The 18,047-nt window shown below is 45.9% G+C and overlaps 3 protein-coding genes across 3 annotated transcripts in view; 1 reads left to right on the top strand and 2 right to left on the bottom strand.

Moving 5' to 3' along the window:
• The window catches only part of LOC131885955 (uncharacterized), a 5,964-nt gene extending 3,284 nt beyond the window's left edge, over positions 1-2,680 (top strand). Inside the window, exon 2 of the mRNA XM_059234170.1 lies at positions 1,921-2,680. Within this exon, the coding sequence (XP_059090153.1) occupies positions 1,921-2,680 (760 nt within the window). The remainder of the gene's footprint in view (positions 1-1,920) is intronic.
• Positions 2,681-2,692: 12 nt separating this feature from the next.
• Positions 2,693-11,459, bottom strand: LOC131885954 (collagen alpha-1(I) chain-like). The gene is made up of 20 exons (XM_059234169.1): positions 11,111-11,459; positions 9,705-9,808; positions 9,532-9,630; positions 9,140-9,466; positions 8,551-9,022; positions 8,251-8,492; positions 7,207-7,399; positions 6,922-7,138; positions 6,608-6,853; positions 6,468-6,542; positions 6,270-6,377; positions 6,061-6,213; positions 5,874-5,993; positions 5,010-5,759; positions 4,895-4,940; positions 4,699-4,823; positions 4,428-4,630; positions 4,231-4,366; positions 3,814-3,868; positions 2,693-3,332 (listed from the first exon to the last, which is right to left on the bottom strand). The coding sequence occupies exons 1-20, from the start codon at positions 11,137-11,139 to the stop codon at positions 2,875-2,877; spliced, it is 4,158 nt and encodes a 1,385-aa protein (XP_059090152.1). The 5' UTR covers positions 11,140-11,459; the 3' UTR covers positions 2,693-2,874.
• A 335-nt stretch (positions 11,460-11,794) lies between these two features.
• The window catches only part of LOC131885956 (uncharacterized), a gene marked incomplete in the record, with an annotated part of 7,511 nt that continues 1,258 nt past the window's right edge, over positions 11,795-18,047 (bottom strand). Inside the window, 3 exon segments of the mRNA XM_059234171.1 lie at positions 11,795-12,739; positions 12,811-13,260; positions 13,355-17,974. Of these exon segments, the coding sequence (XP_059090154.1) occupies positions 12,053-12,739; positions 12,811-13,260; positions 13,355-17,974 (5,757 nt within the window).

The raw sequence follows: 18,047 nt of genomic DNA, 5'->3' as shown, positions 1-18,047 counted from the left end.
AGACTATGGCTAACATGCTTGGAGATCAGTTCTCCAGTGTGTTTTCAACCCCACTGAGTTCAGAAGCAACAGCTCATTGCTCTGAAGATGAGTCTGTTGAGATCGACAAGGTCAGTCAAGTTGAGCGTTTAGATGATCTTGTAGTCACAGATCAAGATGCATTAGAGGCCATCAGGGACTTGAGGCTTTCCAGCTCTCCTGGTCCTGATGGTGTGACATCTCAGTTTCTGATGAGATGCTCACTGGTTCTCGCTCCTGTTGTCTCGTACTTGATGCGTTGCATCTTGGATCAGGGCAAGTTTCCACCTTCACTAAAGTTAGCTCATGTTGTTCCAATTTTTAAAGGGGGAGATAAGTCGCTCCCCAGTAACTATAGGCCGATTTCTCTCACTTCGAATATTGCGAGAGTGTTTGAGAAAATCATGAACTTCAAACTTGTTGAATTTTTGAAATTCATGAAGTCCTTTGTCCTGGCCATCACGGGTTCCGAGCACATTTTAGCATGGTTACCCAACTGATTGATCATATTGAGCAGGTTATTCGGGGACTAGAGAGCCATTAATCAGTTGATGTTGTCTATCTTGATTTTGCCAAGGCCTTTGACAAGGTAGATCATGGCCTTTTGTTGAATGGACTTCATGACTTTGAGATCCAAGGCAAGGTTCTCAATTGGTTGAAAAGTTTCATTTCTGGTAGGAAGCAATTGGTTAAGGTAGAGGGATCCCTTAGTGACATACATGATGTCAAGTCAGCTGTTCCCCAGGGTTCGATCTTAGGGCCCCTCCTTTTTATAATATTCGTTGCCCCGCTTCAAAAGCTTAGTATTACTGCCAGTCTCTCTTATGCTGACGATACAGAGTTAGTTTCTGGTGGGAATGGCCAAGATTCCAGTAACCTTGCAAAGGACTTAGATCGAATCTACTCTGGAGTAACTGAGAGTAATATGGCCCTGAACGGAAAGAAATTCCGCTCAATGGCATTTGGGTCAACTCCTTTAAATACTCCACTCGTAGATAATGGAAGTAAAGATGTTGAGCAAGTCTCATCTATGAAAGATCTAGGTGTAGTCCTCCAAGAAAATGGAAAGTTCGATGAACATATCCAGTCGAAGGTGGGTAAGGCTTTTCAAATGTGTGGTTGGATATATCGCACGTATAAGTCCAGAGATAGCATCACGATTCTAACTCTGTACAAGTCGATTGTCCAGCCACATCTTGAATATGCTTCACCCATTTGGGCTCCATTGGGCTCAAAAGGTCGAGCAAGTCCAAGGATGTTTCACTAGGAACATCACAGGAATGAGAGAGCTCTGGTATTGGGAGAGACTACAAAAAATTGGGACTGTATGTACAGTGTTCAGAAAAGGTACGAAAGGCAGCAGATACTGTACGTCTTCAAAAGCATCCATGAGCTTTGTCCCAACCCAGGATCTAGGGTGAATTCTAGTGACCGTAGAGGCTTAATGCAAGTATTGAGAGCACCTTCAAGCCCTCGAGAATCCAGGCTAGTTTGAACAATGAAGTCCACTTTTCTTCTTTGTCGGGCTCATTCATTGTTGAATTTGCTTCTCTCTAATATTCGTAGGGAATACGTAGGCCTTGTTGATCCGGTTGCATCTTTCAAGTCAGACTTGGACCAATTTTTAGATACCATTCCAGATCAACCCTACATTCAAGGACTAGCTCGGTCTGCCAACTCAAATTCGTTGTTAGGCCAAATATCATATGAAGATTGAAAGGTAATAAATAGACGAATTATAACCTTTCATTTCAATAGTATTGGGGATTACATTCCCTGTAGCGGTTAGAAAAGCCCATGAAAAACCAAACCAAAGAAAAAAAGGAACCAAAAGTGCCAACAATTGAGCCCCAAAGTTTGATTTCACATCAATCAATGACACCGACAAATGATTCTTTTCAGAACTTCAGTCACATTCACCAAGGTGGGCTTGTGCTTGATTCTCACCATTGGTGTCATTTTGGTAGTGAAACCGCACATGATTTTTCAAACCTTCGATAACGACTCCGAGGCTCTCGAAATGGAAGCTAATCATACACGTAGAGCAACCGAGGAAATGGAAACCGGCGACACTGTCAATTCTGACGCATTGACATACACCCTTGGGATCTTGGCCAGCGGAGTGGCTTCAATCTGTGGAGCTTTGGTGAATGTTCAGGTGGCCAAGTGTCGAATGTGTTCTAGCAATCTCCTCATGATTTCTGGTGGAGTTGGAACCCTGCTCGTTTCCTTTCTCTGTCCATTGATCAATATTCCTAACCGCATCTTTGAAGATAGTTCTGGGATTCCATTCTCTAGTTGGATGCTTATCATCAGTGTTTCTATTGGAAGTATTGTTGCCGGCCTACTTTTAGTCATTGCAAACAAATTGGCCTCCCCAACTATTGTCATTATGTTCAGAAGTACTGAGCTCATTTTTGCTCTGGCAGGCGAATGGATGATATTCAAGATCACTCCAGAACTGTTAGGTTGCTTAGGCTCGATCTTGGTTTTAGCCAGTGTGATTGCTATGCCTTGGGCTGATAGCATTCAGACCTATTTTAACCGTTGTTTTATGTGTGAAACATCAGATCAACCAGAAATTGTCGAGGACATGATTTTGAAAGAAGCAGGGATAGGGCTTTTGCCCAAGCAAGAGGGATGGAGTGGTGATAATAAATAATTGATATTTAGATCTGATCACAAAATCGTCTTTTCTTATACTACAGAGGGTAAATAAGGTTGGATAGAGAGTTAACACACAATAAGAAAATAATTTGAAAACATCTAACGCAATACAAAGCAAATACTAGATTGATGAGAGATAAGAAATATAGAACACGTTCTCAACGTTCATCGTCGCAGGCAAGGAATTGATCAGGGCCCTTTCTTCATGTTCGAGGGTCTATTAGCTTGCAGGGCCAATGTATCACAGAATTGGCAATATCCAGGGGGACCAATCGGTCCAGGTCCTCCGGGTAATCCACGTTTTCCAAGTCTTCCAGGCGCTCCACGATCTCCTTGGGGTCCTGGGTCGCCAACGGAGCCAGTTCTACCCGGCAATCCTTGTTGACCAGGAGGACCGATAGGACCATCTCTACCCTCGCCTGGCAAGCCTGGATCGCCTGGGTATCCACGGTCACCCTTGATGCCAGGGGATCCTGGGGATCCTGGCATACCTGGCAAACCAGGGAATCCTCTTTGTCCTTGCTCTCCAGACACACCAGGATCGCCCATGGGACCACGTGGTCCTGACTTCCCAGGTAAACCTCGATATCCACGTCCAGGCAAGCCGGGCGGGCCTTGAAGTCCAGCCGTCAGTTCAGACAGTCGATCTGAGTATAGTCATAAGATAAGTAGGTTTTCAATTGAAAATCAGTGTCATTAAAGATTACGAAATTTTCATAAAAGTAAACTGGTGCTCCAAGAGCGGTCCAAAGAAGAAAAAAAAAGAAAAAAAAAACCGTCATTTTATTTTCTGCATCAAGAGTGTGCCCTAAAATTCGAGATTATTTCATGATACTGGGAACGGTCAATCTTCAGTTAGATCGGATATATTTTTGAAGGACAGTTTGATCTTAATCTACCACAGTTGATTGAATGAAAGTGCTGACTATCGAAAAGACATAATTTGAAGAACATTTTATTTTTCGCGACAATGAGAGAATTGTCTTGAAAGCTTCAGTTGTTGAAATGAATTGAAAGGGTCCCTACTTGTGCTTTCACCTTTTGGACTTTATCATTTCTAACAGAAATGCCCAAATTTAATTGTTTAAAAGTGGTTTTGCCGTTTCTATTATTCATTATTGAACGTACCTCTCAAAACGGAAGCGCAAATTTCTCGTAGGTCATCCTCGGTGTATTCCCTACCCTGAAAGTAAGAATATGATTAATCAAATAGCCTCTTCAAAGGGTTTCTATCAATGTTCATGTTTATGCCTGTGGTGTTCAAAAAAGGATAAAAACGTAGTTCTGCGCAATATTGTAAAAGTATATGTCTATACTAAAGTATAGAAGAATTTTGAGGCGAAATTGGACAGACCAACATAAGTGTCAAGGACTCGTGTAGGTAAATGAATAACATATTGTATGCGACAACTGCCTTATCTTATTGAAAATATATGAGATAGTGTTGTAATAAGTTTCAAGAATTTTGAAATTAATTGACATTGGACAAACACAAATTTCAATGACAAGAGTTGCCTTATGAGTATGAAACTGTGTAATACTCACGGGTCGACCAGGAGAGCCCGGTTCTCCTGGCTTTCCTGGACCTCCAGGTTGTCCACTAATACCAGGACGCCCATGTGGGCCTGGAATGCCAGGCATTCCTCTTCCACCTTCAGGCCCTCGATCACCACTAGCACCCCTGCAAGATAATTTTTTTACAAGATTCCGCTTTCAGCTAAAAATGAAAACCAACAAACTACCTAGGGCCAGGTAGACCAGATGGTCCCATTGGTCCAGGTGGACCAGTTGCTCCTGGCCTACCATCTCCTCCTCCGGAATCCCCTACAACTGTAATAGTGTCGCCTGGAGGCCCAGGAGGTCCAGGAGGACCGGGTGTTCCAGGTTTTCCTTGTAATCCGGGAAGGCCCTGTGGTCCCATCCCTCCAGGTTTACCAGTGGGGCCCTGATTACAAAAATATTTACCAGAAAATAAGATAATCACTCAAATTAATTTGCAAACTATGGACTAACTATTGGACCCATGTTGCCTCTTGGTCCTTCCACGCCAGGTTTGCCTTTCTGACCAGGTTCTCCAGGCTCTCCCATTGGTCCTCGATATCCTCTTGAACCAGGCTTCCCTTGTGGACCAACAGGTCCTAACAATTTGTAAAAGATTTGAGTTTATAATTGTGAAATTTAGTTGCAAAAATGAAAAATAGCACAATACCAGTTGGACCAGGTCTTCCTCTAGGTCCCTCGGTCCCGGGCAATCCCTGTTTCAGAGTATATAATGATTAAATCATTTCAAAGCTGAATCCTCAAAATCTTTTGCGTTTTGATACCGTGTCTCCGACTTTTCCTGGGGGTCCCTTGTGACCAGGTAATCCAGGTGGGCCCGAGTTGCCAGGAGCACCTCTTTCACCGGGGACTCCTGGCGCTCCCCCAACACCATCTTCTCCCGATTTTCCTCTTGGACCAGGTTGACCAGATTGCCCGTCTTTGCCATCAGCGCCATCTCGACCATCTTGTCCTGGATTTCCCTTTTCTCCTTGCCTACCAGGCGGACCAGTTTCTCCAGGTAAACCAGGTTGCCCTGCGACTCCGGGTTGTCCAGCTACTCCAGAGGGTCCAACACTACCAGCAACTCCTTCCTTGCCTTGGAGGCCTTGTTCACCTTTTTCACCAGGGATCCCGGCTAGACCTTGCGGACCTGGTTCGCCATCTTTGCCGGGAATTCCGGGGGTACCTCTCTGCCCTATTTCTCCTCGTTGGCCTGGTTGGCCAATATCGCCACGTTCCCCTCGCTCTCCTTTGGGACCAGCCATTCCAGGCATACCTGGAGAACCATCCCTTCCAGCTGGTCCACTTGGTCCTGGTACACTTTCACCTTCTACTTGGGCCCCTGGTAGTCCGGGAGGACCGGGAGGGCCACTTCGGCCGTCTCTTCCTATGGCACCGGGGGGACCAGGCTGACCTGGGTCTCCTTTAGGACCCCGATCACCATTTCGACCATCCTTTCCATCCCGTCCAGGCGCCCCAAAATCCCCAATCTCTCCTTTCTGTCCGATACGGCCATCAATGCCCGGTAATCCCTGCACATTTTTTCAAAAAGATGAATGCTGATACATCACAGAAATTGCTTACCAACAACAACAGCTTGTTTAAATACATTTCATGCTTTCATCAAACATATGGAGGAAACTCACTGCACTTCCAGTAGATCCTTTTGGCCCTGCCGGACCAGTTGGTCCCACTACAGTTGAAATGTCTCCGGGGAGACCTCGCAATCCTTGAAGCCCTGGTGGACCTGGTAACCCAGGTCTCCCCTAAAGAGTCAATAGTTTGAAATATAATTCTGAAATTGAGCCATTACCAGATATCCTTTTAACTTACAGCTTCACCGGGAAATCCGGGTCTTCCCTGAATACCGGCCTCTCCATTTGGGCCGGCTGGACCGGGTGGGCCCAAAAGTCCCCTTTCCCCTTTTAATCCTTCAGGCCCTTGAGGACCTCTCAGTCCTGGAGCACCTTGAGCTCCCGGTCGCCCCTAGATTTCAATTTTGGTTTCTAAAAATCTAAGTGGAAGATTTAATTGGTTCTTACCAATTCTCCAGGGATTCCTGGAAATCCTTGTTTCCCTGGTTCTCCTGGAATGCCCTGTCTTCCTGGGGCTCCTCGTTCCCCGATTGGCCCCATTGGACCTGGCATTCCCTTCAAAGCAAATCAGAGAGAAACACGTGATCCTGAGATTGATTGCTTTTATGCCCATCGCTTCTCTAATGCCCCCTTAATTCAACTTACTCTTGTTCCATTTTCACCTGGTGGTCCAGCAGGGCATGACACTTGACATTGAGGTGTCTGTGCTTGTGCCCGCGGCTGTAAAGGGAACCAATCTGATCGGATTAGGGCAACTTCATTCGGGTTTAAGGTTTTCTTCTTACCGGCAATTCGTCACAAGTTTCTCTTTCCACACTCTCTGGATCACACGTCATGACCATCCATTGCAGATCAATGGGAGTGGTTCGATAAGAATTGGCTTGCTTGGCAATCAGGATTTCGCCATTGAGGTCGATTTTGGAATCGACGAATTCCATCGGCTTCTCTCCAATAGGCTGACAATTCACGTACAAAACTACACGATCCCGAAACACGCCAAAGTGAATCTTGTGCCACTCATCATTAAAGATCTTGAGTGAGAATGGATAAAGCTTTAGCGATGTTGGAACATTTAACAATGACGGCGGCCTATCCGAACCTGAGGTTGTTCCCAACTTAAAGTTTGCAAAGTGCGATCGTATTTCAGAATGGAGAACTCGATGGTTTGTAAGTTAGGATCGAGACCAACGGCAAATTGTGGTTGATTTTGAGTATCAGTGATTCGGATAAGATGCCATCTTTGATTGGTAGGTTGTCGGTTACGGAACGTTGTTACAAAGGCAAATTGCTCTGGAAGCCCTTGGTTAAAAACGCGGCTGTAAAAAGTACAGGAGGATTGTCAACATGTTGGTTGTTCTTTGGCCCTAAAGATATAACCTCTCACAGTGTTGGCATTGCTACGTTGGCAGTAGGATCAATTCGGTATGCGGTCTGCATCCGATTAGATCCACGCACACGAGAAACTCCAGGGTATCCGTCAAGGTTCACATCCAGCTCGAATTTTCGAATGAAATCGAAGTTTTCCAGATCGTCCTCTCCGGGTTTGTAATCAGCACAAGGATAGTTGTATCCTTCAACTAGGAGAGCTCAATGTTGTTACTGAAGGTTTTGTCGATATTTTTTATTCATGCTACAATAATCATTTATTCAATTGCAGGGGCATTCTTTGCGTGGAGTTTACAAAAGTGAGGCTTGAAGAAAGTCGACAAGGTCAAGCAAGACACCTTGAATGCGTTCGCCGATTTCATGCCGTCGAGTTTGAAAAGAAGAACGAGGGCTTGCCCGAGCTTCTCTTCACACAAGAATGCATGTTGAAATGGGACAACGCATTTTAGGTGTTGACCAATAGATTTTTGAGATCCGAACTTGAATAAACTGCATGTGACGAACGCCACCGCTATTGAATACACAGTTTTCTTTTACAAGAACCGGTTTTCAAGGTATGAATTTCTCTTGAAACCACGCAAAGCCTAATTTAACGTTAGAGAATGTTTATTTTCTTCACGAGAGGCCGGAAATTTAGATTCCGGCCGCTCATGAACACAGCGCCATGAAACAAGATTTCTAATGGTGGCGTTTGGCTTCCTTTGTTCCTTTGCATGCCGGAGAGGGAACTTTATACCGCTGAAAACCGGTCCTTGTGAAAGAAAGTTATTTTTTTGCCAGCAACCGTATCAATATTGTTGTGTTCTCATTGTAGTCAACAATGGTTCTTTTATGCGCCCTTTATGAATTCTGTCATGATTCTCTATTCATCTTCATGTGTATATACCTCCACCTCAGCAATCAATATCTAGTTAGGGACCAATCAAGGGTGGAGCCCTAGTCTCCTAAACTAGGGGATGGGAGTCCGATTCTCTCTGTGGATAATGGTTAGTTTTATCGTAGATTTTACCATACCACAATTCTTATGTTAGAACCTACTTACGTGGAGCGGGAAAGTAACGCCTTGGTGTTGTCGTAGTTGTAACAATGGTGGTGGTCGCTATTGTGGTCGTAGTTGTAGTGGTTGGGGGAGGAGTAACAGGATATGGAATAGTCGTGGTCTCACTCATTAGGAAACTAGCGTCATTATTATCTTGGTAGGAACGAATTTCCGATGTTCGAAGGCGTCCATTATCTTGACGAATCCATTGATCTGGTTCCACCAACGATTCGAAGGAGGTATACCTGAAAGTATCATTGCTTAATATTTCTGCCTTGCACCAAGCATTATAGGTATGCTCACCCATCAAAAAACTGATTTTCCCACACTTTAAAGCTGCAATCCCTTCTAAACGCTTCATCATTCAGATCTCCTTGCATAACCATAATTGTTCCTCCTCGATTGCACAAGTATTGGCCAGGAATAGTGGTTGACTCAAATGACACAGTTCCATTCCCCCAGAGACCCTCAATAATTCTAAACACGTGGCCATTCGCTGTTAAAATGCCCTCGTTTCGACGCGTTTCATCTAAAGCCCAATAGTTGTTTGGACGAGCTTTGGATTCCACTTGGATGTTCCTTCCCAGATACCCTTTCCACTCTGTGGTTTCCATGTTGGTTGACAGCTCGATACCAACGGTGGAATAAGCATCACTCATGAGAAAGCTGGCGTCATTTCGATCCGATTGAGAAAAGAGTTGACTCAATTGTAAACGTCGGTTCTTATGACGAATAAAAAAGCCAGGTCGATAAACCGATTCGTAAGATGTGTATCCTAAAATGTGGACAATCAGCTATTATTAGCGCCAAAATCTGCTTTGCTGACTGTTGGTTGTTAGTGTTAGAGTTTGGTGAGCAAAATATTCCACAATTCATGTTTCAATACAATTACCTGGAAAGAAAATGTCGTTTCTGGCAAACCATGAACAATCTCGCCGGAAGTCCTCGTTGTAGATGTCGCCACTCTCCACGAAAATCTCATCGTTGCGCTGGACGATATAATGTTCAGGTCTGGTGAGAGACTCAAATGAAATGGAACCTTGGCCCCAAAGGCCAGGATTGACCACTCGAAACATTTCAGGCTCCAACATAAGATAGCCTTCAATTCCTTCATCGATGGACCAATAATAACCCGGTCGATTCTTCGAAGCCACTCGGACAATTAAGTCCCCGGAAGCTGAGGGATCCACTAAAGACTGATCGCCTCTTGATGGTCCACCTAAAATTCCAGCGTACCATAGTAGTATTTCAAAATTGGTGTTGTACAAGGCAGCATTCTCTCACCATCAAAATCTGTTTCATAATTGGATTCGTCATAGTAGTATTCGCCGTTGTCTTTGTAGTTGTAATCACCATACTCAGAGTAATAATATTCGTCGGTCTCTAAATATTTGCAAATGTTATGTTAATGTGCTTTATGTTGAATATTTCCGATCCCTCATTAATGTTTGGCTTACGTGCGCCTGCCTTAGGTTTTGCTCTCGGCTTCGGTTTTGGATCTCCATTGGCTCCAATTGTGAGGAGCAGTAATGGGAGTATCAACAACCATTTCCTTTGAGGGCTAGAAATATATATATTTATATATATGACTTTTATGCGTCAAGCCGATCACTTCCGTATGGCTTGATCCGTCATGTTTTAGCTGCGTGGTTTATCTTCTCTCGTACTAAATACAATTCATACTTTTCCTCTCCTTTTCACGTTCTTCCCTTTTTCCTTGTTCTCGTGTACGTTTTCTCATCTTCAAGAAGCTTAGGTGGATCAAAATTTTCTTTCAATCATCTACCATCATCAAACCTAAAATCTGATTCGTCCGCTTAGTAAGAGTATGACATCTTCCGGGTTTTAATAGTATTCTAATGTCTAGGAAATCTAATTTTCAATTTAACGAAGCAATAACTGTTCTTAAAAGGAAGAGCATATTATATATTATATATCTTCATTTGAAAAAGAGAATCAATGCCAGGTTTAAAGAAAAAATGCTAACAATAAGTTCGTAATGCCACTGATATACTTACTTGAAGCATACCAAATCATTCCTTAGATCATGCACCATTGAGTAATCGGTCATTGTCTATGATCAGGTTAACTATTTTTAGAATCGTTTTCCTAATGAGTACCTGAATGAAATGATGCTTACATCTCGTCACTTTTCCTTCTTACTTTCGACATTTCTTTTAAGCAACACCATTGAAGTTGCCCATTGAACTTATTCTTCGAAAAAGTATTTTGCTTTCCCCGCCCTACCTTTATCTATTGTTTCAAAGATGCAGGCAATAAAGTCATCGTAAATTGCCATGCATATTTTTGATGCTCAAGTACAATCTACAATGGAACATTTGAACCAAATTTCCAATAATCTTGATAACACTTGTCGATTTGAACGATCTACGTTTATTTTACAAACAACTACCAATTGTCTGAAACACTTGTAGAGAGTCATAAACAAGGTTTAACCATCAAACGAATAAAAATCAACAATAATTTCAAGAACATAAGTCACAGACAAAAAATATATATGTTTCGTAATCCCCCTTTATCAAACACTCCCAGTTTAGTCCGTAACAATATTAAAGACCCCTGACTTAATCTGTGGAAGTCGTTTGTCTCATGCAACTCGCCTTGAGTTTTGCAAAAAAGTCTTCACATGGGAGCAATAAGTGCCAAGAAATTTGGGTCAGCTCACACACCACTGACACAAGAAGCATGTCTTTGCACATCTGGTGACAAAAGTCCACGGGGATCGAGGCCAACTCTCCTCACCAAGCTTGCAACCCCCTCATCGCAAACTTACTTGAACCCGTTTCCGAGGATATCTTCCCATGATGAATATGCCAAGAAGTACGCCGAGCTCATTTCTTACCTTCTTGTATGCGACACAATTGGTCCCATGATGGATTGGTTCCCTCAAGGATCGGGCGTCACAATCGATATTGGTAGGTTGAAAAAGGGTGCGTGGTGGTTGTCAGGGCGCCCATGGGGGTTCGCAAGGGGAGTTAGGGGTACTCGGTTCGAGTTCCACCTGTTCTCATGAGGAATAAAATGTGCAATTCCTTTCTGGCTCACCAGATGACCTTTATCTTTTTAACCCCTTTCTTCCCGTCCAGAGTCACCAACCCACCCGTACTCATTCGCACACTCAACTCACTTCCCGAAGGAATGCGAATGGGAGATATTGGAGAAGAAGATCGAGATCCGATCCCCCTCACCAAAAAGAGCTTACTGATGTCGCCGAAACGAAGAAGAAAAAGGTCGGTCGGCTTCGAACATTCGTTGGCAAGATGTTTAGATTGTCAAAAACTGGAATGGCCGTTTCTCTAGGCAGAAAAAAATGGGAGCCTTGGAAAAGCTATGCCCTATTTGCTGTTATCCTTCCTTGGCACAGTTTGTTTCTCATACATAAGAGAAATCCGTTCAGTTGGCTTGTGAATAGACACATATTTTGGCCCCCAAACTTCGGGATGATATTAGATTGCACTCATAAAAGTAGACGAGGCAGCTTATAAACTTGAGGACCCGAATAAAGAGAGGAATGTGCGATGAGCTGTTGCACTTTTAACACATTCTTTATTGTGTTCTGAGTTAATAAATCTCATATTTTCATGGGTATATCTCAAAAAACATATTTTGTCAGATTATGAGGTGGAAGTTGGGTTGGATGTCAAGACATTCGAGAGATGGGTTGGGAAGAGATTGCTCAAAAGCACATATACCGGAGGTAAGTTCGACTTTCAGCTCAAATACGTTTTTAATAAGCAATACTGTTTCGGTATATTCATTGAGGTTGGAATGAACCGTGGGGTATTTATTTCCATGATTCATCACTACTCTCAGCCTCACTGTCTGATGCGTCACTATCACTCTCGGATTCCGAAAGCAACATGTCCAGAAGTTCCACCGTGAGATTGCCGGACTTGTTATGCGAGGCTTTTCTGGCCTTGACATTTCGTTTCTTCGACGACGAGGTAACGGGGGGGTTGTTCAAGGGTTCATCCTCGCGCTTGCGTTTCTTTGAAACGGGTGGTCTCTTGGCTTTCTTCTCGACGGGCTCAGTCTTGGACTCTTTAAGTTCCTTCACATTTTTGGCCTTTTTCTTGGCCTCGGCTTTGGGTAGAACGATGGGAGGTGAGAGATCGAGATCAGCCGTCTTCCTTTTGGCCGGTGCTTTACCTTTACTGGATGACGAGGACGGAGAGAGCATTGGAAACAAACTCGGAGACATGGGTTGCGAGTCATGCGGGATGACTGGTCGAGGAACCATGGGTTTCTTTTTCTCAATAGTTCGCTTGACTTCTAATTCTTCTTCGGATGAAGATTCATCGTCGTCAGAGTCGACCATTCGCTTATTGAGATCCTTAATGATCGAGCAGATTTCTTCTTTGCTGTGAGTGTACAGGATCTTGCAATTCTTTCGCAGGGTTTGCTTCCGGTCTTGCAGATACTCGATCGCGTGTTTGAGGCAATAGTATGTGTCCTCTTTGACATCACAGACCTAAATCGAGAGGTTGACACGTTCACATCGCATAAATACGTAAATATATAAATGGAATTTATGTAACTTACATAGGAGACGTAAAGGTTTTCGCTGCAAATCTCACATTCGTACTCGTCGTCTTGTTCTTGTTTCTTGGACCTCAATTTGATCCGCTCGGAGGTCTTGACGCCGAGATCTCGGATCATGGTGTGTTTGACGTACTCGTTGTCGCGGATCTTTTCCAAAAATGGTTTGACTCGTTGCAGAGTGTCTTTGGTGGACATTTCGTCTTGAGCAATGCATACGATTAACTTGGGGAATGGAAACATCATTGGCTCACGACTCTCCTGGATGTTTTGAAACTCTTCCAGGGCAATGTTCAGGTAGTCTTTGGGTGCATAATAGACACTCTCCGAGAGGGAATAGCCGGTGCAGATGTATGAAGAGTAAGATTTGGGAAACACTACTAAAAACTGACCCGGCTCTTGGATTGTCCGGCACACGGAAACACCGTATTTGACCAGCAAATTTGGTGGGACCTGAAACGGCAAAGGTAAGAAGTAATCATGATCAAAGGAAACATTTTACTACTGGAAAAGACAAGAATCAAGAACCATGCGCTGGTGCACTTACCATGGTGGTGTCGGCGGGGAGCCAAATCTTCTTATTCCGACAAAGAGTGGGAACGAGTTTCTTCATTGCCGTATAAAAGGCGATACTATGTGATTCAGGGATGCCATACCAGACTTTGGACGCTCCCGTATGGAGGTATTCGACCCAAGGCAATCCATGTGGATCTCTGTACCAACATCCACTCGTAAACACCATCCCCACATTGAGAGTGGGCACGGTCACGCCCATGACAGGGCCCATGCACCTTAATAATGACTTGGGGTTGTTGGAGAGTATCTTCAGGTTCCAGGGATGTCGTCCACAAGAGGAGTTCTTTGAGGTGGGGAAGCCAAACCCTTCATCACCCGTATCAATCGAACCTTGATGGACTTGAACGTGCCCATCGCGGTCAATGACGATCCGCCAGTAGTCTTCCTCCACTTCCCGCGGTTCGGGCTCAGGTTGCTTGAATATCAGAGACAGAACGTTTCTGGCCACTCGAAAAAATTGACCCAAAGATGTGCTTTTGCCTTTCACGACACACTCTTCATCTTCGTCCTCGGATTCCTCCTCTTCGTCGTCGGCATCTTCATCCTGATTCTTCAACTTGTCTCTCATTTCCTTGAGCCGCTCCTCGTGCTCCTCTTCAACTAATCGCAAGAGCTCCTCTCGTTCCACTTCACTCAAAGTGTCGTAGGGCAAGAGATATTTGCAATAGATATCGTCGAGCTTATTGCCTCGGTCTTGCGTGCCTTTGGGTATCCTCAGATAGTCTGCAATCTTGCCCCATCGTTTCCTTTGGATTACTTCCGTGAGACCGCCAAAACTTTGAACAGCATGGTAAAGGGCGGGAAGGTCAATCTCCACGCTACTCACCGTGGGGTGAGGTTTGATGGTGATGTTTTGCGTGTCCAAATACTTCTTGATGGCGGCCATTTCCTTGGAGTGGCTTCCCCACCTATCCATCATTTTTTGGATGTACTGACTATAGGACGTGAAACGCATATCATCATCTACATTGCACTCAGGCCGAAATGAAGAGGGTGGGATGATCTTGCAGAAACCAAAGGGCTCGGCGTCTTTCCGAATACGCTCGATATACTTCATCGGGTCCTTGAACTCTGCCTCAGAGGGTTGGTACACCGGTGCCTCGACCAAATGGGCGTGTTGTCCCAATTTGGGGAATCGGTCCATCACCTCCACTTCCCCAAGGCAGCATTCATTCTCCTCGCGAGTGGATCGTTGCTTATTGTACTTTCGACGCATGGCGCTGGATCGGCCGGAATCTGGTGATCCTATTCGCCCAGTGCTGGTGCTTGGTTGGCTATCGTCACTTTCGCTATCAACTGAGGCTGGAGAAGCCATGGGCATCCTCGTGAACCGGTGCTGAGGCTTGGGTTTGTCTATTTCGAGCGTCTTTTCCAAGGCCTTTGTGTTCAATACTTTGCTACCAATGGGTTTGCCAGTGGGCTGAGTAACCAGCTTGGCCTTCATAATGACCTTTTGATTAGGCCCTGCCGGTCCCTCGGTGCCCAATTTAACAGCCACCCCGAACGACTGGCCGCTACTGCTTTGTAGTGGAATGAAGTAGGTCATTTCTGAGTTGCCTCCCTTGCCTTCCTTCTTGGCTTGAGCAGCCAATTGATTGGCAAGCTCTTTGGGGATGGGGATGCTACTACCCGAGGCATTCTCAAGGTCACATTGAATGTCATCGGATGAGGTTGAAGGCACGGGAGGACTGGAGGGCTTGTCCATCACTTCGGTTTTGACAACCTTCTTCTCGGTCTTGACATCGGTCGCCGGTGAGCCGGGTTTGACGTGAGGAGACATTTTGTTGTCTTTTGATTTCCGGAAGGGTGCACTTGGCTTCTCCATGTGTTCAGTATCAAAAGCATATGGACTGGATTCATCCTCTACTTTGAATGTTGCAGTTGCCGAGTTTGAAGATGTGGAAGTTGCACATGTTGTCGTTGTAGCAGTTGTGTTGGTACTTAGGGTACAACTATTGATATTAACGATAGGATTAGAATTACTAGTGCATGTAGTTGATATTGTAGCCGATTTCTTTGGCAGAGCTTCGTTGGTTTTAGAGAAGATGGGCTTTTGAGATTTCTGCTTGGTTGGTGTGGCTGCTTTTCCAGGATGGGACACTGGGACTTGAGCGGGTACTGGTTTTTTGGACGCAATCTGCGTCTTGCTCATTTGGACCTGGTGCGGTTGCATTTGTGGCTGTGGTTGTGGTTGTGGCTGCGACTGTGGCTGCGTCTGCGTCTGCGGCTGTGGCTGTGGCTGCGGCTGCTGATTGGATGGCAATGCATGACGGTACACTCCATATGATGCAACGTTGGGGGGATGCTGAAAACCATGGGGCATTCCATATCGAACTTGAGAGAGCTGTTGTGGATGTGGCTGGGTCGGGAGCATTGGATAATGCTTCTGTTATTGGTTTTGTTGTTGCTGCTTCTGTTGCGGTTGTTGAGGCGGCGGTTGTTGTTGCAGTTGCTGTTGTTTCACCAATTGCTGCTTTGGAATGATTGAATTGGCAGATTTCGGAGGCTTGTTTTGTGATTGTGGTTTAGGGTTTGATTTGTGTGTAATCTCAGACAGCTTGTTGGTTTGGTTGTTGGCTGGTTGAGAGCTGAACTTAAGATTTGGGGCGGCAGCTCCTGTCGTGGAACTTGCTGTCTTGGGATTGTCGGCACTATTCTTACCTCCGGAAGATTTCCCATGAATTTGTGGCGACAACATTGGAGGGCCGGGAGAGAGCAGCGGCTGAGTGTTGGAAGTGGTCAAGCCTGTATTAGATCCAAGCATCCCGGTAGGCATAGTAGGCAGTCCTCCTTGCAAGGTCACGGGTACTCCAGTAGCCCGTGAAAATGGAACTGGTGTTTGTGCTTGAGTCGGAGGCAAGGGTTGGAAGGGGAATTGCTGAGCTACGATTTGCTGGGGATAGCCGTAAGGGCTTCTCAGAACGTTCGAAGAAGGGGTTGACACTGATATGGTATTGACGGGCTGTATGATCCCCCCCGACATGGTCAGTTGTTGCATGCCGGCAATCTGGAAGCCAGCCGATGTATTGATTATGGGCATGGGTTGACCCCCGGAGGCACCCATGACATTCCCCGGTCGCATTTGAATCGGAACTTGGACGGGCATTCGGATGCCCGTATTCGAAACAATGATTCCCGAGGCCGTAAACACGGGTGGTTTGCCTCCTTTTGCCCCAGATCCGTTCGCAAAGCTAGTGTTGATGACCAAAGGCTGGGTTAAGGGCACTTGATTATTCTGGACAAGAGTGAGGGCATTCGAAGACGTGATTGGCACTTGTTGGTGGAGAATGGGCACCCCGGGAATGGGCGTGGCTGACATCATGCCCGGCTTAATCGACGTGGGCGTGGCGCTGAGCTGAGACGAGGCCACCACACCCACGGGAATGTGACATTGGGCTGGCGAAGAACTCGAGCGACTGGGGTCCAGATCGCCCTTAGGCAAGATCTTCCTGGGCGGTGTGGCGGTTCTCTCGCCGGTTTTAGATAGTCTCCGACCATCCGGCCCAATCAAGGTACCCGGTGTGTGACTCCGTTCATCACCAGACATCTGATCGATCGACTTTCTTGGCTTGACCTGAATATATCCAGTGCGCTGTGATATGGTGATTCGTTCATCGGGCTCGTTGGTGGTCGATTCCGTCTCCGCAGAATTATTGGCGTCTGGAGGAGTGGTGCCAATCTTCCGTTTGGCCTCTTCCAAAAGCATATCTTGGAGCTCCTTGAGTGAGCTCTTGGGTTTCCGCTTGTCTTTGTCCAGTTCTTTCTCGCGTCGCCTTTTCCGTTCACTTTCATTGTCGTCCGACGAGGACTTTTTGTCTTTGTCATCCGTCAACATCACTTTCCGAATGGAGGGCTTGATGAGCTTCTTACTCACTATCGTCGGTGCACTCTCTCTTTGCTTGACCTTTCGGTCTTCGCCATCCATTTCGGACACACTTTCAGTGGAGAGGCCATCTTCGTCCTTGGCCACAGGCAGATTCTTGCCGAGGATATTGAGACAAACGGCTTCTTTGGCTTTCCGTCCAGGTCTCACATTGGATTGTTCCGACTTGACACTCTCCTTGGAACCACTACTATCCCGACTCATGGATCGGGAATCACGTTTGGATGACTTCTTGTAAGCCGAAGGCTCACCTTTACCACGTCGCTTGTCGGAACTGAGCCCAAGGGGAGGCCCACGATGGGTCGGCTTCCGACTAGAATCGCGCGAAGATGTCTCTTCGTCCGCATCGGACTCGGAGTTCTCCGACTTCTTAGCCAAGGCCTGGTGGCGACTCTTCAGCTTGCGCTTGGGTGGAGTTTTGGTCTTCTTGGGCTCGGCCTCGACCTCATCCTCTTCCTCCGAGCTAGCTGAAATATCGCGACCCCGCAACGATCGCCCATTCAATGGAATCTTCTTCGTGCTCTTGATGAAGGCGTCATTGGATGTGCCACGCGGGGTGAGACGGGTCAACATGCGCGATACGCGACTGGAAGCGGCGGTGAACGTGGCCATGCGGGATTTACGCTTGGCCATTAACGTGGCCGCCGAAGGTTGTCGGGTGGTGAGGGTCACATTGGATTTGGTGGGCGATCGCCGGCCGGATTTGGCCTCTCGACGCAACGCACGGGTGGCACGAGCACTCTTAGATTTCGGGTCCGAACCCGACGATCGGGTTTGCCGC

The sequence above is a fragment of the Tigriopus californicus genome, chromosome 8 (assembly GCF_007210705.1).
Source record: "Tigriopus californicus strain San Diego chromosome 8, Tcal_SD_v2.1, whole genome shotgun sequence".
NCBI classification, from domain to species: domain Eukaryota; kingdom Metazoa; phylum Arthropoda; class Copepoda; order Harpacticoida; family Harpacticidae; genus Tigriopus; species Tigriopus californicus.
The sequence above is the reverse complement of the archived record's forward strand: the minus strand, read 5'-3'. Positions and strand labels throughout refer to the sequence as shown.

Coding starts and splice junctions, on each gene's coding strand:
- LOC131885954 (XM_059234169.1), bottom strand. CDS start 11,139: ATGGGACCAATTGTGTCGCATACAAGAAG. Junction 9,467..9,531: donor TTATGAAACAGATTTTGATG/GTGAGAGAATGC, acceptor CTGGAATTTTAG/GTGGACCATCAAGAGGCGAT. Junction 6,214..6,269: donor CAGGAATCCCTGGAGAATTG/GTAAGAACCAAT, acceptor ATTGAAATCTAG/GGGCGACCGGGAGCTCAAGG.